Genomic DNA, 27,085 nt, shown 5'->3' with positions numbered 1-27,085 from the left:
AAGTATCGGGTCCTTCCATATAGTTATGTATACGTCCACAAAGTACAGTATACCCCGTGCAGTGCCCTATACACCATCCATAGTGCTGTATACTTCCATATACTGCTGTAAACTCCTATTGTCCTGTTTATTATCTATAAAAGCTGAATACCTCCATATAGTGCTGTATTCTCCTTGCATACACCACTTTATACTCCACGTAGAGCCGCTTATACTTTCTCCAGAGTGGTGTAAACCCTCCAGCCTTAAATTTCTATTCTGTAATGGAGGAACACTATTCTCCTTAAGGAGACTTTGCAAGCCAGTCTGGCTGCCAGGTAAGGGGACTTATAGCTGCAATGCCCCTCTGGGAAATATTCAAATTGTCTCTCCAGTAAAGGAGACAAACTCTAGCACAGCGCCACCTATTGGAAGTAGCGATCCTAAAAGTCACAAGTGGATTTTCAACAATCCATTGCAATATGACTCAGGATATATAAGCCAGATCAGAATCCCAATTTGCAGACACGGTGTTTCGGGGTGCTTGCCCCTCGTCAGTGCAAAGTATGGGGGTGTCTGATCTGGCTCATGAGAAAGCTATGTGGGGACCACGGGGGAACACTATTCTCCTTAAGGAGACTTTGCAAGCCAGTCTGGCTGCCAGGTAAGGGGACTTATAGCTGCAATGCCCCTCTGGGAAATATTCAAATTGTCTCTCCAGTAAAGGAGACAAACTCTAGCACAGCGCCACCTATTGGAAGTAGCGATCCTAAAAGTCACAAGTGGATTTTCAACAATCCATTGCAATATGACTCAGGATATATAAGCCAGATCAGAATCCCAATTTGCAGACACGGTGTTTCGGGGTGCTTGCCCCTCGTCAGTGCAAAGTATGGGGGTGTCTGATCTGGCTCATGAGAAAGCTATGTGGGGACCACGGGGGAACACTATTCTCCTTAAGGAGACTTTGCAAGCCAGTCTGGCTGCCAGGTAAGGGGACTTATAGCTGCAATGCCCCTCTGGGAAATATTCAAATTGTCTCTCCAGTAAAGGAGACAAACTCTAGCACAGCGCCACCTATTGGAAGTAGCGATCCTAAAAGTCACAAGTGGATTTTCAACAATCCATTGCAATATGACTCAGGATATATAAGCCAGATCAGAATCCCAATTTGCAGACACGGTGTTTCGGGGTGCTTGCCCCTCGTCAGTGCAAAGTATGGGGGTGTCTGATCTGGCTCATGAGAAAGCTATGTGGGGACCACGGGGGAACACTATTCTCCTTAAGGAGACTTTGCAAGCCAGTCTGGCTGCCAGGTAAGGGGACTTATAGCTGCAATGCCCCTCTGGGAAATATTCAAATTGTCTCTCCAGTAAAGGAGACAAACTCTAGCACAGCGCCACCTATTTACTTTGCACTGACGAGGGGCAAGCACCCCGAAACACCGTGTCTGCAAATTGGGATTCTGATCTGGCTTATATATCCTGAGTCATATTGCAATGGATTGTTGAAAATCCACTTGTGACTTTTAGGATCGCTACTTCCAATAGGTGGCGCTGTGCTAGAGTTTGTCTCCTTTACTGGAGAGACAATTTGAATATTCTGTAATGGCAACTGGATTAATCACGGGCACTAAGGTGTTAAAACTGAGCGTCTGTGGAACGAATTGTGTGGGCGGAGCCAGAATTGTACTTTGCCCTGATTGGCTGAGCTCTGAATTTGAAATTCCCGCACAATGGCTGAGTTTCTCCACTCTCTGTTCTCTGTGCCCCGCGGTGTCAGGCGGGAGGTCTGGGGCTGAGTGAATACTTCATATGTAGGTTTATATTCAGCGCTATATGGAGACTTATAATTGGGTCTGTGCAGCATAAAGAAAAGTGAGCAGCGACTCCGAATACAGCAAGTGTGAACACGCCCAATACCCGCAGAATACACAGAAGAATCCAGCGTCTGTGTAAGAGCCAAGATGTCTGCAAACCCCGAGTGTATGAAATGTGAGCGGCGCCGCTGCTGTATGGAACAGATGAGATCAGGGCCAGCACAGGAGGCGCCTTGTCGCGGCTGATGGGATCTCAGGAAATCCACTAGTATCTCCATTATTATTCCGTATATTCCATATAGCAGATGCCGCTCACATTATGTGTTCAGTGATTGCAGAAACCTCGGTGCTCACAGAGGCGGCCGTGCTTCTGTGTGGAGTCTGTACAGCTCTATATAGAGGCACGATATGAGGGTATATAACACTGGAGTTACAGTGATGGGATTTCCTATCACACATTGTCCGCAGTCATTGTATATAGACTGAGCGGCAGAGTCCGTGTACCACACTGCGCCGCCACATGGGGAGTGAGGACAGGAACACAGGGTCGCCCTGCACTAGTGGAGTCATCAGGAGCCGTACGTAGAGGAGCATCTACCCACATTATACAATCGAATGCCCGGCGCCCATCACCGGCCCCAAATCCCCGCAGAAAGGGCACAACAGCGGCTGTTACTCAGCGCCTCCCACTGCAGGACATGGAGGATGGAGAAGAGGATTGTGTAGAAGAGACTGGATCAGAGAATCCCTGTTCCAACCTCATAATACACAGGACTATTCACACTGCCGGGTGCAGCTTATACCCCCGGAGATATATAAAACCGCAGTCATAATAAATCTATATGTACAGAACCACAGCAGAGATCAGCGGCGCCAGCTCCTGTGAGGACGGGGTGGTGGCTCTTAGAAGAGCCTTTGTGTGGTGGAGGATGCGGATCAGCGGCGTTACTTGCTCTTCTTGCTGCTCTCGGTCTTCTTGGGCAGCAGCACGGCCTGGATGTTGGGCAGGACGCCTCCCTGGGCAATGGTCACCCCACCCAGCAGCCTGTTCAGCTCCTCGTCATTGCGCACAGCCAGCTGCAGGTGACGGGGGATGATGCGGGTCTTCTTGTTGTCCCGGGCAGCATTGCCGGCCAATTCCAGGATCTCAGCAGTCAGATACTCGAGGACAGCGGCCAGGTAGACCGGAGCGCCGGCGCCCACTCTCTCGGCATAATTGCACTTTATATGTCAATCAATACTTAGTATTTGATGAAATGACTGCATGTTTGAGACTACAATAATGACTTTTTTTTTAGCAGTGTAGTACTTACCTATATACCATTCATGTAATTAAGCAGGTGTGTAGCAGCTTTGTTGCTAGATCCAGACCCTTGCACTGCTGGCACTTTACCCCTGCATTGAATTAAATTCTATTTTGGCTAGGTTTATAATCCATGTTTTTTTGCAAAAAAATAAATCCTCCTGCATTGTAGTTCATTATATATCAACGCTTATTATTTCATGGAATGACTTTATGGTTGTGACTACAATTGTTATGACTTTGTAGAACAAAACGACTTTGTAGAGCAAAATAACAGCAACATATGAAGGATCAGCTCTTCAAAGTGAACTTGGTGGTGATAAGACTGATATTGAGGTGATCAGGAAAGATCTAATCTCTACAGCGCTATGTACCTGAAAACACGGGCAGTCACTTACAATCTAACATTAATGGGTGAAATTTACTTTATCACTCACTGCTCGCACGTGTCTGTTCTCAGTGATATGGACCAAGATCAATCCGATTATTTCACGCATTGATTTCCAACTCCGCAGTAATCGCGGTAATGGAGAATGGATATAGATACAGATATTGCTATATAAACCGTCTGGTGCAGTCACTAGTACGGAACATTAGAGGATATAAGCGGCACCAGCTCTGATGAGGAGGATGTGGTGGCTCTGAGAAGAGCCTTTGTGTTGTACTCGGGGTGCAGGACAGATCAAGCCCTCTCCACACGGATGCGGCGGGCCAGCTGCATGTCTTTGGGTGGTGGTATAACCGAACATGGATATATGAGTACAGTCCATATCCTGCTGTGCTGCGGTTACTAGAGCAAAAAGCAAAGTTCTGCTGTGAGATGAATGTTGTTAACGATATTTTTAGGATTAGACCCGTGTGGGTGATCGGGTACAGCGAATATTCACCGGGAATAACGCTGCATGAGGCAGCTGGATAGATGGAGGAACTGTACCGAGATTATAGACTCCTGTGTAATCACCGCGTCTTGGGCACTATAGTCTCTGATAGATGGCGGCCACCGAAGATTAATGATAACCCTTCAGAATAATAATGGCGGCTCATCCTCCATGCAGCGCGATCACCGTGTGCGGGGGCAGCAGGTCTGGAGGACAGGACTGCGCTGTATCCTGAGTATTAATTGTACAGATAATGTGAATTGTACTCAATCGCCGGTACACAATACTCGTCCGCATTTCACAAACCTTGTCCCATATGTCTCCCAGCCTGATTCCTATATGTGCCATATTTCTTACATCAAGGTCCCCATATCTCCCCTATCACGGTCCACATGAGTTCCACTCTCATCCCCATATGTTTCCCATCCTGGTAACCATTTTCTCCTATCCTGGCCCCCATAAGTCTTCTATCCTTGTCCACTTATGTGTTCCTTCCTGATGCCATCTTGGTAACAATATGTTTCCCATTTCTGGCCCCTGTATGACATGCATCCCAGTCACCCTATTGTGTGTATTTATATATACCCGTATATATCCTTCTCTACATGCATCCTCTGCTGTTGTACCGGGAGCGGCTCATTGTGCGGCACCGCTGGCTCTGGTGGTGACCACGCATCTTTTGTGTACACCGGAAATAATACGGGATCCGCGGTAACACGAGCAATGAGGGGTTAACCAGAGTGAGAGAAGAATTAATTAGGAACCAACTTCAGCGTCTGCAGATCGCACAGATCTGTGTCGGGTGATGGGAATCGGCGGATTGTAGAAATCTTAGAACGTCCGCCCTGAGGCCGCGTGTTACACGGATGGGAACAAAGAGTGGGAGGAGCTATCGGCCACTGAGCGGGAAGTTCAAAATTCGATTTTCAGCCAATCACTTTGTAGATAACCGGCAGCTTACAGGCACCACGTGATCCGTCTCTGTTAACTCTTCAGTGTCCGGTGTTTCTCGCCGACGTTCTTCGTTATCACAATCATTTCCTATTTCCTCAGAAGTGAGAACTGAACCCGATCTCCCCGCAGCCGGAACATCCCCCGCAGTCACCGGGTGGCGGACCGCACAGAGGACAGCGGCTGATGACGCTTCAGCTCCTCCTCTTCCTCTAATTCTCCGCCCCATTTCCAATCTCCGTTGTTGTTTTTGCAGCTTCTAATGTGAAATATCTGAATGTAGAAGTAAGAGCCGCTGTCAGGAGAGTGAGCAGCGGCCGCTCAGCACTGAGACTCCGCTCCTGCAGTCACTGCTTCCTCCATGTTATACGGGGCACTACCGGTCACTACAGAGCGGGAGCAGAGTGACAGGCCCCGGATGCACAGCGCCGTGTAGGCTGCGGGGTTTATAGGGCTGTATGCAGGTCTGTAGTATGGGGGAGGTATAGCAGAGAAAAGCTGCTGATGTGACGGCAGAGAGGAGCCAACCAATGAGCTGCAGGGGGCGGAGCTGGATCAGTTTACCTTTGTCACCCAATAGAACAGCGATGTGTCAGCAGTGCTCATTTGCATGGCCGGTCTATAAATATGGCCGTTCTGGGAGGAGCAGGATCACTTTTCTCTTCTGACAAGATCTTTCTTCTCTCATCATGCCTGATCCCGCCAAGTCCGCCCCAGCCGCCAAGAAGGGGTCCAAGAAAGCCGTGACCAAGACTCAGAAGAAGGATGGCAAGAAGCGGAGGAAGACCAGGAAGGAGAGCTATGCCATCTACGTGTACAAGGTGCTGAAGCAGGTGCACCCCGACACCGGCATCTCCTCCAAGGCCATGGGCATCATGAACTGCTTCGTTGGTGACATCTTCGAGCGCATCTCAGGGGAAGCCTCCCGCCTGGCTCATTACAACAAGCGCCACACCATCACCTCCCGGGAGATCCAGACCGCCGTGCGCCTGCTGCTGCCGGGAGAGCTGGCCAAGCACGCCGTGTCCGAGGGCACCAAGGCCGTCACCAAGTACACCAGCGCCAAGTGAGCATCACTGCTGCTCCAACACCACAACGGCTCTTTTAAGAGCCACCACATTGTCTACAGCAGAGCTTTATACTCCACTGTATTTTGTGTATAATATATGAATATATCAGATGGGGCCTCAAGATTCTTTTCCGGCTGGTCTCCCAGAGGAATTTCTGCGCTAATTGGCGTTTTTACTGAAAATTACATAATATGCCCCAGTGTATAATAACCCCACACACTGCCCCTCTATTTCTCTCCCACATACACAGCTCCACTGTATAATACCCTCGACACTAACACTGCTAATCCTATCATCCATCTGTGTATTGTTTTCCTATATCACCGTAGTCTTTTTGAATGTGGGGGGCTTGCTATACCTAGATATAGAATATAGCATTGTTCTGAGAGGCAGCCCAGAAATTCTCATGAGCATCAATATGGCTGCCAGCCCAAGCACTGCGGTCCCTGGGAATCTACATGAGGGCCTTGGAAAAGTTCATAGTCCTGTGCCACAGCATAGTGCTGCAACTGAATGTGCTTTTCCCCAGAGAGGGCTCTGAGTGTCCCTTCTGCAGATTCACCACCACTGTCCTAAAGTAACATAATGCATTGCCATTGTTATGTGTTGTTTTATCTTGTTTGTGACCAGCAGCATCTAGATCGCAAGTGAATGGCATTAATTATCAGGGCTAAGACATGGTGGAAGGAGATCTGTGGGCAAAAGGAAATCAGTTTCTGTTTGTTAGGCCTTTTTCAGATGTCAGTTTGTTCCGATATGTTTGTGCATTTTTTTTTATACGTACCACAATCATTGACATACGCAGACCCATTATAATGAATGGGTCTGCGCACACATCAGTGATTTTTCACTGACCGTGTCTCCGTGCGGCGTATGCGCGTGTCCGTGATTGCTGTACGAAGAAATGTCAATTTTTTTCTGGCATCACTGCTGTCCCACGGACTATGCAGTGGTGTGATCCGTGAAACACGTACCAGAAAAACACGGACATTTAAAATAATAAACTCTCTTTTCCAGCGACGCTCTCTGCAGCTTCCTGGCCGGCTCATGAATATTCATGAATGCAGCCAGAGCCAACCCGGAAGTAGCTGCAGAGAGCGGTGGGCGGAAGCTGCAGAGCTGAGGAGTTCAGCACCATGGAGAGCAGGAACGGGACAGGTAAGAATATGTCCATGTGCAATCACAGATCACGGATTGCACATTGACTACTCACGTGTGTCGTGAATCACGAAACACGGAGGTACATGTGCGTGTTTTATACATCAGTGAAGAACGCCTGTGTTTTTCACTGACATGTGAAACCGGCCTTAGGCCTCTTTCACATGTCCGTGTCTCCGGTATGTGTTTGGTCTGTTTCTTCACGTGCTGGAGACACGGGCACACGTAGACCCATTAAAATCAATGGATCAGCGCTCACGTGCGTGTTTTGCCATGGACCGTGTGTCCGTGTGGAGCAAACGTGTGCCCATGTGCTCCACACGTAGACATGTCTGTTTTTCTCTGGCATCACGGGTGTCAACAGACTGTACGCGGACCGCACGGATGTGATCCGTGTGACACGCACCAGAGAAAATGCATGTGCCTGTGAAATAAAAAGAATTTCTGTACTCACCTTCTCCAGTGCTGCTGTCTCTGCCGCTGCTGTCACTTGCTTCCGACCCCTACTCGTTATGCTCATGAATATTCACTCCACTGAGGGCTGGAAGAAGCAGCAGTGGGGAGTCGGCAGGACTGGAGACTGTAGATCAGAACCACGGACAGCAACATCAGGCACAGGTGAGCAGAAAGTTCCCGTTCTCTGTGTGTTATCATGGATAGCACACGGAGAACACACGTGTGCCATAAACACGGCACATGGAGGGCAATACGCACCTTTGACACGTCCGTGAAAAACGTTTGTGATTTTCACGGATATGTGAAGGAGGCCTTAGACAGTTAGTAGAAAGTACAGAAAAGAGAAGGACCTTTGGATAGAAATTCAAAAGGGAGTAATGAGTGAAGGGGACAGAGGAGACCATACTCGTGTAAGTTCTGAATTTGACACGTATCAGGTGACACAAGGATTTTGACTTATCTTAGACAAGTGGTGGCCTCTAGCAAGTGTTATCTATACTAGGTAAGGAGTTGTCGTGTAGCTACATCTGCGGGTAATAGTGAAGACTGACCAGGCTGTGACAAGTGCGCTAGTAATGCAAACTGTAACTAGTCTGAATAGGTACGAAGGAAAGTGGTTCAGAGAACAGCCGAATACCTCTCCTGGGAATGGCAAAATGTTGTAGCCGGGCAGACACCTTGGAAAACCGCATCAAAAGGCCGCTGACTGAGGCTAGGGTGAATGCCCTGTGTGCTCCCCCTATAGAGGCCTGTACATGTCTCCGCTTAACCCCTTAACGACCGCGGGCCGTAAAATTACGTCCTAAATGACATAATCTTACTGCCCGCGGTCCTCCGGCGGCAGCATGCCGCGATCGGCACACATCTCAGCTGATTTTCACAGCTGAGATGTGTGCCTGCTAGGCACGAGCAGAATCGTTATCTGCTCGTGCCGATTAACCCCTTATATGGCGCTGTCAATACATGACAGCGCCATTATAAACGCAATCGCGGTAAAGTTTTACTTACCGCCGAAACCGGAAGTCACGTGACGCGATCACGTGACTCCCGATAGTTGTCATGGTAGTACAGGGTCATGTGATGACTCCTGTACTACACATGAATTGGTTTCACTTTCGCTGTGCCCGGGGCACAGCAAAAGAGAAAGACAGCGTATCTGCTGTTTACAGCCTTCCAGCTGTGATCAGCAGATACTGCAGAGCGATCGGAATGCTGATCGCAATAGCCCCCTAGGGGGACTAGTAAAATAAAAAAAAAAAGTAAAAAAATAAGTTTTAAAAAATTAAAAAAAAACAAAAAAACCTAAGTTCAAATCACCCCCCATTCGCCCCATTGAAAATTAAAGGGTTAAAAAAATAAAAAAATATACACACATTTGGTATCGCCGCGTTCAGAAACGCCCGATCTATCAAAATATAAAATCAATTAATCTGATCAGTAAACGGCGTAGCGGCAAAAAAATTCCAAACGCCAAAACGACGTTTTTTTGTCGCCACAACTTTTGCGCAAAATGCAATAAGAGGCGATCAAAACGTAGCATCTGCACAAAAATGGTACCGTTAAAAACGTCAGCTCGAGACGCAAAAAATAAGCCGTCATTGAGCCTAAGATCCCGAAAAATGAGAACGCTACGGGTCACGGAATATGGCGTAAAACGTGCGCCACTTTTTTCGGACAAACTTCCGATTTTTTTTTAACCCCTTATATAAAAGTAAACCTATACATGTTTGGTCACAGGAATCTAAATTGCTTGCAAAAAGTGAAACAATTGTTTTTATTATTAAAACAAAGTGCATTTACATTGTAATTAGTGACATTTCACAAAAGGACCATAGTTTAGTGAAAAAGATAGAGGGAAAATAGTATAGCCACACTAATAGTTCATATGGTGATGCACCCCGAGTAGGCAGAAACCCTTTTAATTTTACCAATTTATTGAATGCCAGTTGAGACCAACCGACTACATTGTCAGGGGAATGCTGTCTATGAGATTAAACCCATGTATTCAGATCTCATCAAACATATGTGCCAACCGACCTGTTGGGGTCGAGTAATAACACTAATTATATGTGGATGTGACCACCCTCAATCCGACAATACAATTGAGAGCTACACACAATCACCCTAAGAAGCATATGCCAAAAGTATACAAAGGGTTAATTTGTTATGGTCTATAGTGACACTATTTATATGTGGATGTAAACACCCTCAATCCTACAGTTAGATTGAGAGCTGCACAAGAACCCCAAGAAGCATATGCCACAGGTAAATAGTGGGTTAATTGGTGTATCACCCCAGAGTTAAAATTACTCCAGGCCACACGTAAGTATATTCTTAAATATCAATAATAGGGTCAGAAGACACATTAACCCTGCAATAAACCTGCAATACAGACGATTTGGTCTTTACCTGAAGTCATATTTAGTGATGGCTAGAGGGTTTCCACGTGGTCGGGGTCCGTCACCAGTGACTCTGCCTCAACGCGCGTTTCACCGCTTCGGTTTCGTCAGGAGGCTTGTGTATTGAAAAGTGATGTCCCCTCTTATAGATCCCCCGATCTCACCGATGCCATGAGACCACTGCATCGAAACCCTCTATATATTGGACAACCTCCCGCTCCCACAGCCCCAGGAAAAGGTTAGCATATGAGGGCGCACACGTCGCCCCCATTGCCACCCCCTGGAGCTGTAGGTAATAACGGTCTTTAAAAATGAAATAGTTATGGGTTAAGATGTAATCCAATAACTCCATAACAAATTCCATAAGTTCTGTGTCCATGTTGGTCATTTGCAGAAAGGTTCTAGACGCAGTGGTCCCATGGCTATGAACAATTGAGGTATATAGCGCCTCAACATCACATGTCACCAGATACATATCTGGCTCAAGTTGAATGTGGTTGAGGCGCCTTAAGACATCTGTTGTGTCCCTGATATATGAAGGCATAAGTGATTATCAGATGCGCTTATATACATTTATTACAATATTAGTTAGTATATTACGTATGTCATCTGATTTACATAGATAATGTAATGTGATCCCTCTATTTCTATCTAAATTTTCTGTTTCTCTCTCTAAACCTTACAGCAGTAATGCTTATATTTCTTGACCATTAATTCATGATATGTGTATTGATGTGTTCTGTAAAATGGGTTACTTACTATTGGTGAGGTTATGATACAATCAGGATCTTGAACGACCGGGTTCGGGTTGTGCAGGATGACGGTTCTGACGCGCCTCCAGCATGCGCTGCACATCACCGCGAGCAAGTCAGCCGACTGAGTGAGTTGGCATGGCGACCGGATGACACATCCGGTTTCCTTGCTGGCTCCGTGTCACATGACCGCTGACCGCACGTACGCGGTCATGCGGCGTGTGACGCGCTCGACTGGCGACGGGCTCGCGGGATCTGCATCATGTCGGTGGGCGCGTCCATAACAGCTGACCGTCCGTGCACACCTGTACCTGATCGGGGGATCTATAAGAGGGGACATCACTTTTCAATACACAAGCCTCCTGACGAAACCGAAGCGGTGAAACGCGCGTTGAGGCAGAGTCACTGGTGACGGACCCCGACCACGTGGAAACCCTCTAGCCATCACTAAATATGACTTCAGGTAAAGACCAAATCGTCTGTATTGCAGGTTTATTGCAGGGTTAATGTGTCTTCTGACCCTATTATTGATATTTAAGAATATACTTACGTGTGGCCTGGAGTAATTTTAACTCTGGGGTGATACACCAATTAACCCACTATTTACCTGTGGCATATGCTTCTTGGGGTTCTTGTGCAGCTCTCAATCTAACTGTAGGATTGAGGGTGTTTACATCCACATATAAATAGTGTCACTATAGACCATAACAAATTAACCCTTTGTATACTTTTGGCATATGCTTCTTAGGGTGATTGTGTGTAGCTCTCAATTGTATTGTCGGATTGAGGGTGGTCACATCCACATATAATTAGTGTTATTACTCGACCCCAACAGGTCGGTTGGCACATATGTTTGATGAGATCTGAATACATGGGTTTAATCTCATAGACAGCATTCCCCTGACAATGTAGTCGGTTGGTCTCAACTGGCATTCAATAAATTGGTAAAATTAAAAGGGTTTCTGCCTACTCGGGGTGCATCACCATATGAACTATTAGTGTGGCTATACTATTTTCCCTCTATCTTTTTCACTAAACTATGGTCCTTTTGTGAAATGTCACTAATTACAATGTAAATGCACTTTGTTTTAATAATAAAAACAATTGTTTCACTTTTTGCAAGCAATTTAGATTCCTGTGTCTTAATTATAGGTATTAGGTCTTTTGATGGGAATCAACTTTTGAGATTTAAAGGGGCTCCTTATAGGTTACTATACATGTTTGGTGTCTACGAACTCGCAATGACCTGAGGCATCACACCCACACATCAGTTTTACCATATAGTGAACACAGTGAATAAAATATCTCAAAAACCATAGTGCTATCGCACTTTTTTTGCAATTTTTCAGCATTTGGAATTTTTTTGCCATTTTCTAGTACACAATATGGTAAAACTGATGGTTTCATTTAAAAGTACAGCTCGTTCCGCAAAAAATGAGCCCTCACATGACCATATTGACTGAAAAATAAAAAAGTTACGTCTCTCAGAAAAAGAATGGCGAAAAAAAAAAACGGAAAGCGAAAAATCGGCCGGTCGTGAAAGGGTTAATTGTAAGGTGCTTTATATAGCACCAATATATACTAAATAAAACTACATATTATTAGTGATGAGCGAGTATGCTTGTTACTACTCGGTACTCGCACGAGTATCACTGTACTCGGGCGACTCGGCGGGGACCGAGTAATCTCGCGATACTCGTGCTGTACTCGTGGTCTTCATTTCTGCATGTTGGCGCTCTTTTGAGAGCCAGCCCTCATGCAGGGATTGGCTGGCAGACCACTGCAATGCCACAGCCCTGTTATTTGTGGAATTGCAGTGATTGGCCGGCCCGCACAGCGTGACCGAGCCTTTATACCGGCGGGCGCGCTGTGCTCTGCTCACAGCCATCCAGACAGTCAGTGCAGGGAGAGTGTTGCTGCTTCAGGGAAAGGTTTGCGGCTCTTTATAGTTAGTTCCGGAGCAGGGCTGCAAACAGTGTTGATAAGGCCGTAATTTAGGTTGATGCAATCTAATCATGCATCCCTCTTAAACTGTCTGCAGTCCAAATTATGAGTCACTCGTGGTAGCATGCATAACCACTCTTTCACACACACCAGAGACGTGCTCAGATATGAATAGAAAGTAAGACTGACTTTTAATACGGAAATTGTACGGATATTTATAATCTTATTGGCTAGGTGCCAAGAATACGTAACACGTCTCCTATTGGATAAAGTAGAACAGCTTATTCTGTGATATACAATTTACTGTAATGTGCTTGGTTCCTCATTTATATTAAGCAATGTCAGCATGATTCACTGGTCACAAGAATAGCCCAGACTGTCTGTCTGAGTCTTATGCCAAGAGATATGTGGGGTACAGTTCAAACACCATCTTAAATCCTGTTCTTTATGGATATCTCCATGTAACTCTTATATACTTATAATAATTCATAATCTTGTCCATAACAGTGTGACCAGAAGTCCTTCTCAGGACATACAATAAGTTGTATACAGGCAGGCAGGGAATAGCCAGGTCGGAGTACAGTAGCAGAGTCCTTCTCAGGACTATTATTGCTATATACAGGCAGGGTATAGCCAGGTCGGAATACAGGCTAGTGACCAGAAGAGTCCTTGTTAGGACTATTGTAGCAGTATACAGGCAGGCAGGCAGGCAGGCAGGGTATATAGCCATTCCTAGTGGTGACCGTATACCAGCCTTCATCATATCTGGGGCTGGTGTACACAGTCTAAAACAGTCCAGATAGTGTCAGACTTCTCAGTAATTGTCGCTCCTAAAAACCTGTTAGGTTCTTATTGCGTCCGTGCTTGCATTTAAAAACCGCACGTGTGTTTCTGTCGGTGGCAGCGTACAGGTGCACGTTTTGCACAAACTATTATATAACGCACAAGTCTAGTGAATAATACATGTCAGTCAGCAGTGTCTGATAGTGTCAGACTTCTCAGTAATTGTCGCTCCTAAAAACCTGTTAGGTTCTTATTGCGTCCGTGCTTGCATTTAAAAACCGCACGTGTGTGCCTGTCGGTGGCAGCGTACAGGTGCACTTGTGTGCGTTTTTCACAAACTATTATATAACGCACAAGTGTAGTGTATAATACACGTCAGTCAGCAGTGGCTGATAGTGTCAGACTTCTCAGTAATTGTCGCTCCTAAAAACCTGTTAGGTTGTTATTGCGTCCGTGCTTGCATTTAAAAACCGCACGTGTGTGCCTGTCAGTGGCAGCGTACAGGTGCACTTGTGTGCGTTTTTCACAAACTATTATATAACGCACAAGTGTAGTGTATAATACACGTCAGTCAGCAGTGGCTGATAGTGTCAGACTTATCAGTAATTGTCGCTCTTAAAAACCTGTTAGGTTCTTATTGCGTCCGTGCTTGCATTTAAAAACCGCACGTGTGTGCCTGTCGGTGGCAGCGTACAGGTGCACGTTTTGCACAAACTATTATATAACGCACAAGTCTAGTGAATAATACACGTCAGTCAGCAGTGTCTGATAGTGTCAGACTTCTCAGTAATTGTCGCTCCTAAAAACCTGTTAGGTTCTTATTGCGTCCGTGCTTGCATTTAAAAACCGCACGTGTGTGCCTGTCGGTGGCAGCGTACAGGTGCACTTGTGTGCGTTTTTCACAAACTATTATATAACGCACAAGTGTAGTGTATAATACACGTCAGTCAGCAGTGCCTGATAGTGTCAGACTTCTCAGTAATTGTCGCTCCTAAAAACCTGTTAGGTTGTTATTGCGTCCGTGCTTGCATTTAAAAACCGTACGTGTGTGCCTGTCGGTGGCAGCGTCAGGCTCCATATTGTCCCTGGATAGAGATGTGCATGAGGGCCTCAAAACATTGTTCCCATTGCAAAGGAGCGGGTCTCCTGTCGTTGTAATGCCCATTCTGAAAGAATGGGCGAAAAAATTTACCACTGGGGGTATACCTGAAACAACGGCCTAACTATTGTAACGGTCATCATGATGGCGCATGAGGAGAAGGAGGAGCAGTCCAGCGATTAGCCAAAGTCCAGAAGTGTGTTACCATGGGTGAGTGGAGGTACATGGCAAATTCCCGTTACAAACTTTAAATTCCGCTCTCATTTGCTGGTGGTGTGGTGAAGTCTGGCCCAATCCAACCCTTGTTCATCTTGATCAGAGTCAGCCTGTCAGCATTTACAGTTGACAGGTGGGTGCGTTTATCTGTAATGATTCCACCTGCGGCACTAAAAACACGCTCTGACAAAACGCTAGCGGCAGGGCAGGCCAGGACTTCCAAGGCGTAGAGAGCCAATTCATGCCACGTGTCCAGCTTGGATACCCATTAATTGTAAGGCACAGAGGAATGTCGGAGTACAGTTGTTTGATCTGTAAGGTACTCCTTGAGCATCTGGGCAAACTTAGGATTTCTTGTGGCACTACCCCGCACCTCAGGGGCTGTGGTATGTGAGGGGCTGAGAAAACTGTCCCACATCTTAAAGACTGTTCCCCTACCTCTGGCGGATTGGACTTGTGCCCCTCTCGGCTGTACGCCTTGGTTGTCCACTGATTCCTGACCTATGCCACTAGCGTTTTGTGAGGGGAATGCTTTGCCTACTTCTGTGACTATGGCCTTCTGGAACTGCTGCATTTTGCCTGACCTCTCCGCCTCGGGAATAAGAGACATAAAGTTCTCCTTTTAGCGTGGGTCTAACAGTGTTACCAACCAGTAATGATTGTCGGCCAAGATGTTCTTAACGCGAGGGTCACGAGACAGGCAGCTTACCATAAAGTCAGCCATGTGTGCCAGACTCTTAACAGCCATCACTTCAGTATCCTGACCAACACGATGACTGAACATGCTGTCCTCCTCCTCCTCCTCCTCATCATCTACCCTGTCCTCTGGCCAGCCACGCTGAACCGAGGATATGACTGCATGTCATATCCTCAATTTGGCCGGAGATTTGCTCCATGTCTTCATGCTCCTCCTCGTCATAGTCCTCCACTGCACGTTGTGATGAGACGAGGCTGGGCTGTGTGTTGTCACTCACACCCACTACTGTTTCTTGCGCAAACTCATCGCGCTCCGCCTGCAATGCATCATGGTTGTTTTTTGAGCAGAGACCATTTTAGAAGGCAGAGAAGCGGTATGGTGACGCTAATAATGTCGTCATCGCCACTCACCATCTTGGTGGAGTCCTCAAAGTTTTGGCAGATGGTACATAGGTCGGACATCCATCTCCACTCCTCAGGTGTTATGTGTGGAGTTTGACCCATTTCCCGACGGCTTAGGTGATGCAGGTACTCAACAACTGCCCTCTTCTGCTCACATATCCTGACCAACATGTGCAGAGTTGAATTCCAACGCGTGGGGACATCACACACCAGTCTGTGAGCCGGAAGATGCAAATGGCGCTGAAAGCCGTCAAGGCCGGCTGAAGCAGTAGGTGACTTTCGAAAATGTGCAGACAGGCGGCGAACGTTTACCAGCAGATCAGACAGCTCTGGGTATGACTTTAGAAACCGCTGAACCACGAGGTTGAGCACATGGGCCACGCATGGAACATGTGTCAGCTGGCCTCGCCTCAAAGCCGCCACCAGGTTCCGGCCATTGTCACACACAACCTTTCCTGGCTTCAGGTTCAGAGGTGTGAGCCAGTGATCTGCCTGCTGTTTCAGAGCTGTCCACACCTCTTCTGCATTGTGGGGTTTGTCACCTATGCAGATTAGCTTCAGCACAGCCTGTTTCCGCTTCGCCGAGGCAGTGCTGCAGTGCTTCTGTGTCGCCCTGGACAAGCCAGGGGCCACAGAGCACAACACTTACACACCCCACACTCCCTGCAGGCATATCATAGTCAAAACACAAAATCCTTGTTGCCTTCCCCAGGGGCTGTTGTCCACACCAGGGGGTGGAGCCAGGCGGTTGGTCTCCACCCACCAAGGAGGAGGGAAAACACAGGCCGTGAGAGTTAAGCTAAGGAAGTGGAAGGAGGAAAGTAGTAAAGAGGAGAAAAGGGACAGCAAAGAGCCTGAAGTTGGTCCGGGTGTGTGGCCCGGACAGGTCAGCAAGGTTGGCAGGATGTGGTGACCGTCTGCAGTGGAGGCCGATTGGAGTCTGCCGTAAGGACCGTGGATGGGTGGTGACCCGGCCGTACCGGACCGGTATACAAAGAGAAGTCAGCACCATTGGCAGGGGCCTTTCGGATCCCGGCAAGGCTTGGTGTCGCCGTGAATTTGCGAAATCCGTTAGTGAAGGGGACCTCAGGGTTTCCAAACAGCCAAGTCCCGATAGAAGGCAACCGTCCAACCGTGAAGGGGAGACACCGCCACCGCCAAGGGCAACCGTCTCCCAGGGCCAGCGCCTGTGGGCAAAAGGGGCTCCTCCGGCCCATATCCAGGTCGGGGAGCGGGTTACCGGTGGGAAACCATCACTACCAACACTGAACTTAGGTGCAGGGAGAGACAGTCATCACTAACCTGCAGGGAGGAACAACCGCAGCCGTTCGAGGGACCCGTCCATCCAGCCACTTGTTTTACCGTGAACTGTGTCATCATCATTGGGCTGAGTGAGTACCTCCGTGCCGTGCGGCACAGCGCTGCCCCTGCGACCCTGCGCCTCATCAGGCCCCGCAACCCGCCTGTCATCCATCTCTACCCCATCACCGGTCCCCGTGACAACCAACCCCCCTACCCACGGAGGGGAGAAATAACAACAAAGCTGCTCCCTGTCACAGGCTCCCGGGATCCCCGTCCAGAGCAGCGGTGGTGTCCACACAATCACCACAACCGTGGGTGGCGTCACGGACAATATCCCCAAAACCCAAACGACCCCTTTTCACTCACGGGCGATGAGCGCCGCTCGAGTCCCCGGGATCCGGCCATCGCTCGAGCCACCAAGCAGCAGCAGCCGTAGAGCAGCGGCAGCCGGACCCGAGCAGTGGGAGAGCGCAGCGTCCCCTCCTCCGCCCGCGACACTTCCAGCTTGGGACTGGTGTGGAGGGTAAAGTGGATGAGGATGCGCAGGAGGAGGAGGAGGCTGAGGAGCATGACATTCCGGAGCTGTAGAGTGTGGGTGAAACCCTGACTGAGGTAGGGCCTGCAAAACTTGGTGTGTGAAGGACGTGTTCCGTCCCTCGCTCAGACTGGGTCCCAGCTTCCACAATATTAACCCAGTGTGACGTCAATGAGATGTAGCGGCCTTGCCCACATGCACTTGTCCACGTGTCTGTGGTTAGGTGGACTTTGGCTGAAACAGCGTTGTTCAGGGCACGTGTGATGTTTTGTGACACGTGGTTATGCAATGCGGGGACAGCACACCGGGAGAAATAGTGGCGGCTGGGGACCGAGTAACGTGGGACAGCTGCCACCATCAGGTCGCGGAATGCTTCTGTCTCAACCAGCCTAAAAGGCAACATTTCCAGCGCAAGCAGTCGCGAAATGTTAGCATTTAGAACTGTGGCATGTGGGGCGTTGGCAGTGTATTTGTGCCTGCGTTCAAAGGTTTGCTGAATGGATAACTGAACGCTGCGCTGGGACAAGGACGTGCTTGATGATGGTGTTATTTCTGCGTGGGCAACTGCAGGTGCAGGGCCGGAGGAGGCTTGTTCGCGGGCAGCATGGACAGGGGATTGGCTCGCATGCACAACCAGCGAAGACGTAGCAGTGACATCAGCAAGCACTGCTCCTCGACTCTATTGTACATCCCACAAAGTCGGGTGCTTGGCTGACATGTGACTGATTATGCTGGTGGTGGTCAGGCTGCTAGTTTTGGTACCCCTGCTGATGCTGGCACGGCAGGTGTTGCAAATGGCCTTTTTAGAATCATCTGGAGCCAACTTAAAAAACTGCCAGACTCGGGAAGACCTAACATTTGTACAGGCACCTTGTGTCGTGTTGTTCCGGGGAACAGTTGCCTGACGTCTGCCTGGGGCCACCACCCTGCTTCTTACTGCCTGTTGGGATGCTACGCCTCCCTCCCCCTGTGCACTGCTGTCCTCGCTCTGCATATCCTCCTGCCAGGTTGGGTCAGTTACTGGATCATCCACCACGTCGTCTTCCTCTTCCGCACCCTGCTCCTCCTCCTGACTTCCTGACAATTGTGTCTCATCATCGTCCACCCCTTGTTGAGACACGTTGCCAACTTCGTGAGAACGTGGCTGCTCAAATATTTGGGCATCTGTACATACAATCTCGTCATGGCCCACTTCAACATGAGCTGGCGAGAGGCCAGAATGTGTGAATGGAAACGTGAACGAACAGCTCTTCCGAGTGTCCAAGTGTGGGATCAGTAATGTCCATGGATGTGTACTCGGCCTGGTGGTAGGAAGGAGGATCAGGTTCTGAAATGTGCGGTGCAGTATCACGGCTACTGACACTTGACCGTGTGGAAGACAGAGTGTTTGTGGTGGTGCCTATCTGACTGGAAGCATTATCCGCTATCCAACTAACAACCTGTTGACACTGGTCTTGGTTCAAGAGCGGTGTACTGCTGCGGTCCCCAAGAATTTGGGACAGGACGTGCGAGCGAGCAGATGTGGCCCTTTGTTGTGGCGAAATTAGAGCTTGCACACGACCTCGGCCTCTGCCTGCACCACCATCCCGTCCACTTCCTTGTTCGTTGACAACGCCCTTGCGCATTTTGCAATGCTGTGCTGATGTGTATTCACTAGAGTTGTGCGTTATATCCAAGTTTTTGCAAAACGCACACAAGTGCAGCGGAAAGCTGCCACCAACAGGCACACACGTGCGGTTTTTAAATGCAAGCACGGAGGCACTAAGAACCTAACAGGTCTCTATCCAGGGACAACGTGGAGCCTCCCAATTTTTGGCTGCCCTGCCAAAGGGCTATACTACAATAGACCCACTTCCTTACTATGGGCACTTCAGGTTTACGGGCCCTCATGCACATCTTTATCCAGGGACAATGTGGAGCCTCCCAATTTTTGGCTGCCCTGCCAAAGGGCTATACTACAATAGACCCACTTCCTTACAATGGGCACTTCAGGTTTACAGGCCCTCATGCACGTCTCTATCCAGGGACAATGTGGAGCCTCCCAATTTTTGGCTGCCCTGCCAAAGGGCTATACTACAATAGACCCACTTCCTTACAATGGGCACTTCAGGTTTACAGGCCCTCATGCACGTCTGTATGCAGGGGCATTGGTGAACCTCACAATTTTGGACTGCCCTGGCAAAGGAAAATACTACAAAGACTCACTTCCTCAAAATGGGCACATTAGACTCAGAGGCCTTCATGTACGTCTCTTCTCAGGGACATCGGAGTGTCACACAATTTTTTACGTAAAATCTTTCATGTATTAATCTCAAAAAGTAACATACATTAGCTCTATCTCACTATTGGGTATGTGCCCTTAACATTTCCGCCATGAAAATTCATTTTGGTGTCATTTTTGAAGGTTTTCTGGTGAGTCCGTAAAAATGGCGTAAAACGCGGACAAAATTGTTCACAGCTGTGACTTTTGAGTGATAAATGCTTCAAGGGGTCTTCCCCATGCTGTTGCCATGTCATTTGAGCACTCTTCTGAGACTTTTGTGACATTTTTAGGGTTTCTACATACTGGCGGGGGTCATTTCACAAAAATACTCGGGTCTCCCATAGGATAACATTGGGCTCGGTGCTTGGGCCGAGTACACGAGTATCTTGGGATGCTCGGCCCGAGCCTCGAGCACCCGAGCTTTTTAGTACTCGCTCATCACTACTTATTATTATTCCTTTTGCCTCTTCTGTCTGTGCCCAGTAGTCTCTCAGGTGTATGAGGCTACACTACACTGACCGCCATTTCTGTACATTCAGTCCCAGGTCATATTGCTTGCTATGCCATTAGTGGAATGATTAAAGGGAACCTGTCACTAGATTTTTCCCTTATGAGCTGCGACCACTAACAGTGAGTGGGCCGATCCGATGGGTGCCGCTGCTCTCGGGCTGGTGCCTCCTCCATCTTGAGGGTTCGCTGTCCTCTTTCCAAGCCCTGTGTGCATGTCGTGTCCTTCACCTCCCTTGTGCTTCTGTGCAGGCGCACTTTAATCTGCCAGGCTGAGGGCAGATTAAAGTACTGTAGTGCACATGCAATCTTTGATGTTTTCTCGCACCTACGCATTGCAGTACTTTGCACATGTGCTGGAGCGCAATGGAGGTCTCTCTGTAAATGATGCAGGTAGTATCATGCACACGAGGCTGGGCAGGAGGACAACGATCGCAGCAGAGAGGAGGCGCCTATCGGACTGGACCTCCCCATAGGTGAGTATTATAAAGATGTTTTTTACGTTCTACACATCAGCCTTGGCTCTTATATACATGGCCGGCCTTAGGCATGTGCGACTTGTGCGGTCGCACAGGGCACTGTTACATCTCATGGCTCTCCAGAGGCAAGGACTGAGGCAGTCTCCCATTCCTTGCCTACCACGAGCACTCCTGCTCAGCAGCGCCGAAGGTCTGCCAGACTGCGCAGTGTGCAGGAGATACCTTCTCAGAGAGGCAGCAGAAGGGTGATACCTAGTGGTTCTCCTGTTACAAGGAGTGAAGCGGTCTCCCATTCCTGGCCTGCCGCAGACTCTCCTGCTCAGCGGCCCCGAAGGTCTGCGAGGCTGCGCAATGTGCAGAGGTTTACTGCTCAGGGAAGCAGTGAGATTCCCGTTTATCTCTGCACATTGTGAGACCGAGGATCCCGCCTCTATTTCCCAGAGGCAGGAGGGTGAGCATGTGCAATGCGTGGTGGGTCCTGATTCGCTCACTGACGTCACACGGCTTGATGACAAGGCTGGTGACGTGGTGAATCCTGACTGGCCAGGCTGGGACGTCGTGGACCCTGATTGGGTCAAGTCCGTCATCTCCGCCTCGCGCCCGCCCTCGGGTGGAGCTGCACCTCCTTAACCCCTTAACGACCTTGGACGTACTGAGTACGTCATGGTGACATGGTGCTAAAGGACCCATGACGTACTCAGTACGTCCTGGCGAAATCGCGGTCCCGGAGCCCCGGGGAGTGAAATTTATTTACTTAAACGGTGGATTCGGGAAGGAGGGGACCTCTGCCTGACCTCAGGAGGGGTGGTGCCTCCTCCCCGAACCTACAGAGGCTGTGATTGGCTGACGAACGCCGCTCAGCCAATTACAGCCACTGTAATGTTCCAGCCATTGAAAATGGCTGGAACATTGAAATTCAGCCCTGATCAGTGCTGCTGTAGCACTGGCCATTGGCTGGAGCTGGGTGATCGATGCTTCACCCGCCCCCAGCTCTGATTGGAGAGACCGGTCTTGTGACCGCTCTCTCCAATCAATGTGGATCTGCGGCCTGTGACCGTCCCTGGAAGCCGAGGAGAGCGGTAAGTTGTTGTCCCCCGCCGCCCGCCCCTGTCCCCGATCGCCCCGCCGCTGCTCCCGCTTCACCGCTGTCCCCGCTTCACCGCCGCTGTCTCCGATCGCCCCGCCGCTGCTCCCGCTTCACCGCCGCTGTCTCCGATCGCCCCGCCGCTGCTCCCGCTTCACCGCCGCTGTCTCCGATCGCCCCGCCGCTGCTCCCGCTTCACCGCTGTCCCCGCCGCTGTCTCCGATCGCCCCGCCGCTGCTGCCCCTGTCCCCGATCGCCCCGCCGCTGCTCCCGCTTCACCGCTGTCCCCGCCGCTGCTCCCGCTTCACCGCCGCTGTCTCCGATCGCCCCGCCGCTGCTCCCGCTTCACCGCCGCTGTCTCCGATCGCCCCGCCGCTGCTCCCGCTTCACCGCCGCTGTCTCCGATCGCCCCGCCGCTGCTCCCGCTTCATCGCTGTCCCCGCCGCTGTCTCCGATCGCCCCGCCGCTGCTGCCGCTGTCTTCGATCGCCCCGCCGCTGCTCCCGCTTCACCGCCGCTGTCTCCGATCGCCCCGCCGCTGCTCCCGCTTCACCGCCGCTGTCTCCGATCGCCCCGCCGCTGCTCCCGCTTCACCGCCGCTGTCTCCGATCGCCCCGCCGCTGCTCCCGCTTCATCGCTGTCCCCGCCGCTGTCTCCGATCGCCCCGCCGCTGCTGCCGCTGTCTTCGATCGCCCCGCCGCTGCTGCCGCTTCACCGCTGTCCCCGCCGCCATGCTCCCGCTCCACCGCTGTCTCCGCCGCCATGCTCCCGCTGCACCGCTGTCTCCGCCCCCGCTCCCGATCCACCGCCGTCCCCGCCGCCATGCTTCCGCTGCACCGCTGTCTCCGCCGCCGCTCCCGATCCACCGCCGTCCCCGCCGCCATGCTCCCGCTGCACCGCCGTCCCCGCCGCCATGCTCCCGCTGCACCGCCGTCCCCGCCGCCATGCTCCCGCTGCACCGCTGCCTCCGCCGCCGCTCCCGATCCACCGCCGTCCCCGCCGCCATGCTCCCGCTGCACCGCTGTCTCCGCCGCCGCTCCCGATCCACCGCCGTCCCCGCCGCCATGCTCCCGCTGCACCGCTGTCTCCGCCGCCGCTCCCGATCCACCGCCGTCCCCGCCGCCATGCTCCCGCTGCACCGCTGTCTCCGCCGCCGCTCCCGATCCACCGCCGTCCCCGCCGCCATGCTCCCGCTGCACCGCTGTCTCAGCCGCCGCTCCCGATCCACCGCCGTCCCCGCCGCCATGCTCCCGATCCACCGCCGTCCCCGCCGCCGCTCCCGATCCACCGCCGTCCCCGCCGCCATGCTCGCCACTGTCCCCGCCGCCGTCGCACCCACCTTTTTCAGCCGCTGCTGCCCCCGATCGGCGGCGGCCGCCGCCTCCTTCATCGGCTGCCCCTTCTCCATCGCCACACCACCTATCCCTCCATGTGCTGCAAGCCACCCTCCCCCCACGTGGGGGGAGGGTGGCTGGCTTGCAGCACATGTGGGGGGAGGGTGGCTGGCTTGCAGCACATGTGGGGGGAGGGTGGCTGGCTTGCAGCACATGTGGGGGGAGGGTGGCTGGCTGGCTTGCAGCACATGTGGGGGGAGGGTGGCTGGCTTGCAGCACATGTGCTGCAAGCCACCCTCCCCCTACATGTGCTGCAAGCCAGCCACCCTCCCCCTACATGTGCTGCAAGCCCCCCTCCCTCCCCCTACATGTGCTGCAAGCCCCCCTCCCTCCCCCTACATGTGCTGCAAGCCCCCCTCCCTCCCCCCTCCCCCTACATGTGCTGCAAGCCCCCCATCCCTCCCCCTACATGTGCTGCAAGCCCCCCTCCCTCCCCCTACATGTGCTGCAAGCCCCCCTCCCTTCCCCTACATGTGCTGCAAGCCCCCCTCCCTCCCCCTACATGTGCTGCAAGCCCCCCTCCCTCCCCCTACATGTGCTGCAAGCCCCCCTCCCTCCCCCTACATGTGCTGCAAGCCCCCCTCCCTCCCCCTACATGTGCCATCTCTCTCTCCCATCAGACTCTGCCCCCCTCCCCGATCTGCTGCCTGCTCTCTCCCATTTTCCATCTACTGCCCCCTCTCACCCTCCTCGATCTGTTGCCTCCTTCATCTGCTGCCTCTTCTGTCTGCTGTGATCCTGCTGCCTAGATCCATCCTGTAAGGTAGGTATCCCCATCTCACCCCCCCCCATCCTCTGCCGCTCCTCCATCCGCTGCGCCCTTTCCCATCTTCCATCCGCTGCGCCCTTTCTCATCTGCCGCCCCCGCCCTCTCGCATCGCATTATCCAGCGCAGTTGCTCGCTTCCAGACTGCAGTGGATGATGCGATGCGAGACTCGTGCATTGCTCTCACGTTTGGCACTGGTCTTGGCAGGCGCTCATTTTTTTTTTTTTTTCTACTGATGTCTGTATTTTTTATTTCGCCAAACTAATTTTTTTTGTATGGGGGGGGGTCTAGTTTCCAAAATGGGATCACATGTGGGGGAGCTCCATTGTTTAGGCACCTCAGGGGTCTCCAAATGAAACATGGCGTCTGCTAATAATTCCAATCAATTTTACTGTGAAATGGCGCTCCTTCTCTTCTGAGCCCCGCCGTACGCCCAAACAATTGATTTCCACCACATATGAGGTATCGTCGTACTCAGGAGAAATTGCACAATATATTTTATGGTGCATTTTTTCCTGATACCCTTGTGGAAAAAAAGCTACCTGTTTGAAAAAACAATTTTGTGGTAAAAGAAATAAAATATTTTCACGGCTCAACATTACAAACGTTTGTGAAGCCTCCAGGGGTTCAAAGTGCTCCTTAAACAGCTAGATAAATTCCATGAGGGGTCTAGTTTCCAAAATGGGGTCAATTGTGGGGGAGCTCCATTGTTTAGGCACTTCAGGGGGTCTCCAAACGCAACATAGCGTCCGCTAATAATTCCAACCAATTTTGCTGTGAAATGGCGCTCCTTGCCTTCCGAGTCCTGCCGTGCGCCCAAACATTTGATTTCCACCACATATGGGGTATCTGCGTACTCAGGAGAAAATGCACAATACATTTTATGGTGCATTTTTTCCTGATACCCTTGTGATAAAAAAAGCTACCTGGTTGAAGCAACAGTTTTGTGGTAAAAAAATTTTTTTTTCTTTTCACGGCTCAACGTTATAAATTTCTGTGAAGCCACCAGGGGTTCAAAGTGCACATCAAACATCTAGAAAAAATATTTGAGGGCTCTAGTTTCCAAAATGGGGTCACTTATGGGGGAGCTCCATTGTTTAGGCACCTCGGGGAGTCTTCAAACCCGACATGGCGTCCGCTAATGAGTGCAGCTAATTTTGCACTCAAAAATTCAAATGGCGCTCCTTGCCTTCCGAGTCCTGCTGTGTGCCCAAACATTTGATTTCCACCACATATGGGGTATCTGCGTACTCAGGAGAAAATGCACGATACATTTTATGATGCATTTTTCCTGATACCCTTGTGAAAATACTAATTTTTATGGCTAAAGTAACATTTTTGTGTTAAAAAAGTAAAATTTTCATTTTTTCGTCTACATTGCTTTGGTTGCTGTGAAGCTCCTAAAGGGTTAATAAACTTCTTGGATGTGGTTTTGAGCAGAGTGAGGGGTGCAGATTTTAGAATTGGGTCACTTTTGGGTATTTTCTGTCGCCTATGTTTCTCAAATCACTCCAAATGTGATGTGGTACCTAAAAAATTTTTTTTTGTAAATTTTGTTGGAAAAATGAGAAATTGGTGATGAACTTTGAACCCTTCTAACTTCCTAACGGAATTTTTTTTTTTTTCAAAAATTGCGCTGGTGTAAAGTAGACATGTGGGAAATGTTATTTAGTAACTTTTTTGTGTGACATATCTCTCAGATTTATGGGCATAAAATTTCAAATTTTGAAAATTGCAAAATTTTCAAAATTTTCGCCAAATTTCCGAAATTTTCACAAATAAACGCAAAACATATCTGCCTAAATTTACCACTGACATGAAGTACAATATGTCACGAAAAAACAATCTCAGAATCGCCAGGATCCGTTGAAGTGTTCCAGAGTTATAACCTGTCAAAGTGACACTGGTCAAAATTGCAAAAAATGGCCGGGTCTTTAAGGTCAAAACAGGCTGGGGGCTGAAGGGGTTAAAAGCCCCCCCTGCCATCATGGCGGCGCGCGACCGTCCTTCTATGTTTGGATGTCTGGCAGCGTGCTGCCACGCCACTGCTCAGGCATTACTGTCTCTTGTGGGCTTGGCCCTTGCTGCTCCGGCAGTACCTCATTTGCAGGCCGTGTTCCTGCCTTGCTGCTCCGGCAGTACCCCCGTCAACAGGCCGTGTTCCTGTCCCAGGTGAGCTCCTCAAGTCTCCATTGGACTCACCTGGTTATTGAAAGCACACGTGCGTGGGCACCTCTGTGCTACCCTCGTGCCATATTCTCGTGACTTCCACTGGCACACGTGCGTGGGCACCTCTGTGCTTCCCCGTGCAACAGGTACACCGAGCCGTGAGATCTGTGCCATACAACCCTCACGGGTTAGGGCAGATCGGTGTACATAGATCGTCTGTGACATTCCAGACGATCGCTAGCAGCAACCCGCTCACTCTTCACCCACCATAGCGGCGGTCCCTTACACCGCACAGTGGACCTTGACCGGCGGAAGCAGTCCATTTCCCATCTTGGCACGCTTCCCCGGGTCCCCCTCGTAACAGGGCACCGATGGCCATGCTTCAGAGGGGGTTCCGCAGAGAGGTAAGAAGTTAATTTCCTGCCTCCTCCGGTCCCAGCACTGCATTTTTATTGTAACCGCCGCTGCGCGGGCAGAAGGCTTTTATGGGAGGAGCCGCAGGGAGACCTTATGTGTGAAGCTAAACGTATTGTCTCCAGCGGCGCCTCTGCATCCCTTTCTTGAAGCCTGGCATGCCCACACCGTCCATACAAGCGGTGTGATTGGCACGGAGATAGAAAGATGAGTTTCATCTACTGCCCCTGCTCCAATCAGTGAACATGCGCATCCATTCGCTCTCCC

At 50.3% G+C, this 27,085-nt stretch overlaps 2 protein-coding genes across 2 annotated transcripts; one reads left to right on the top strand and one right to left on the bottom strand.

Moving 5' to 3' along the window:
* Positions 1-2,743: 2,743 nt before the first annotated feature.
* On the bottom strand, positions 2,744-5,159 carry LOC142246710 (histone H2A-like). Its single transcript, XM_075319769.1, has 2 exons — positions 4,941-5,159; positions 2,744-3,019 (listed from the first exon to the last, which is right to left on the bottom strand). The coding sequence occupies exons 1-2, from the start codon at positions 5,157-5,159 to the stop codon at positions 2,744-2,746; spliced, it is 495 nt and encodes a 164-aa protein (XP_075175884.1).
* Positions 5,160-5,619: 460 nt separating this feature from the next.
* On the top strand, positions 5,620-6,000 carry LOC142246225 (histone H2B 1.1-like). The gene has a single exon (XM_075319261.1). It carries the CDS (start codon positions 5,620-5,622, stop codon positions 5,998-6,000), a length of 381 nt encoding a protein of 126 aa, XP_075175376.1.
* The last annotated feature ends 21,085 nt before the right edge of the window (positions 6,001-27,085 follow it).

Source organism: Anomaloglossus baeobatrachus, chromosome 7 (genome assembly GCF_048569485.1).
Source record: "Anomaloglossus baeobatrachus isolate aAnoBae1 chromosome 7, aAnoBae1.hap1, whole genome shotgun sequence".
Lineage (NCBI taxonomy): Eukaryota > Metazoa > Chordata > Amphibia > Anura > Aromobatidae > Anomaloglossus > Anomaloglossus baeobatrachus.
Note: the sequence above shows the minus strand (reverse complement) of the source record. Positions and strands in the feature narration are given on the sequence as shown.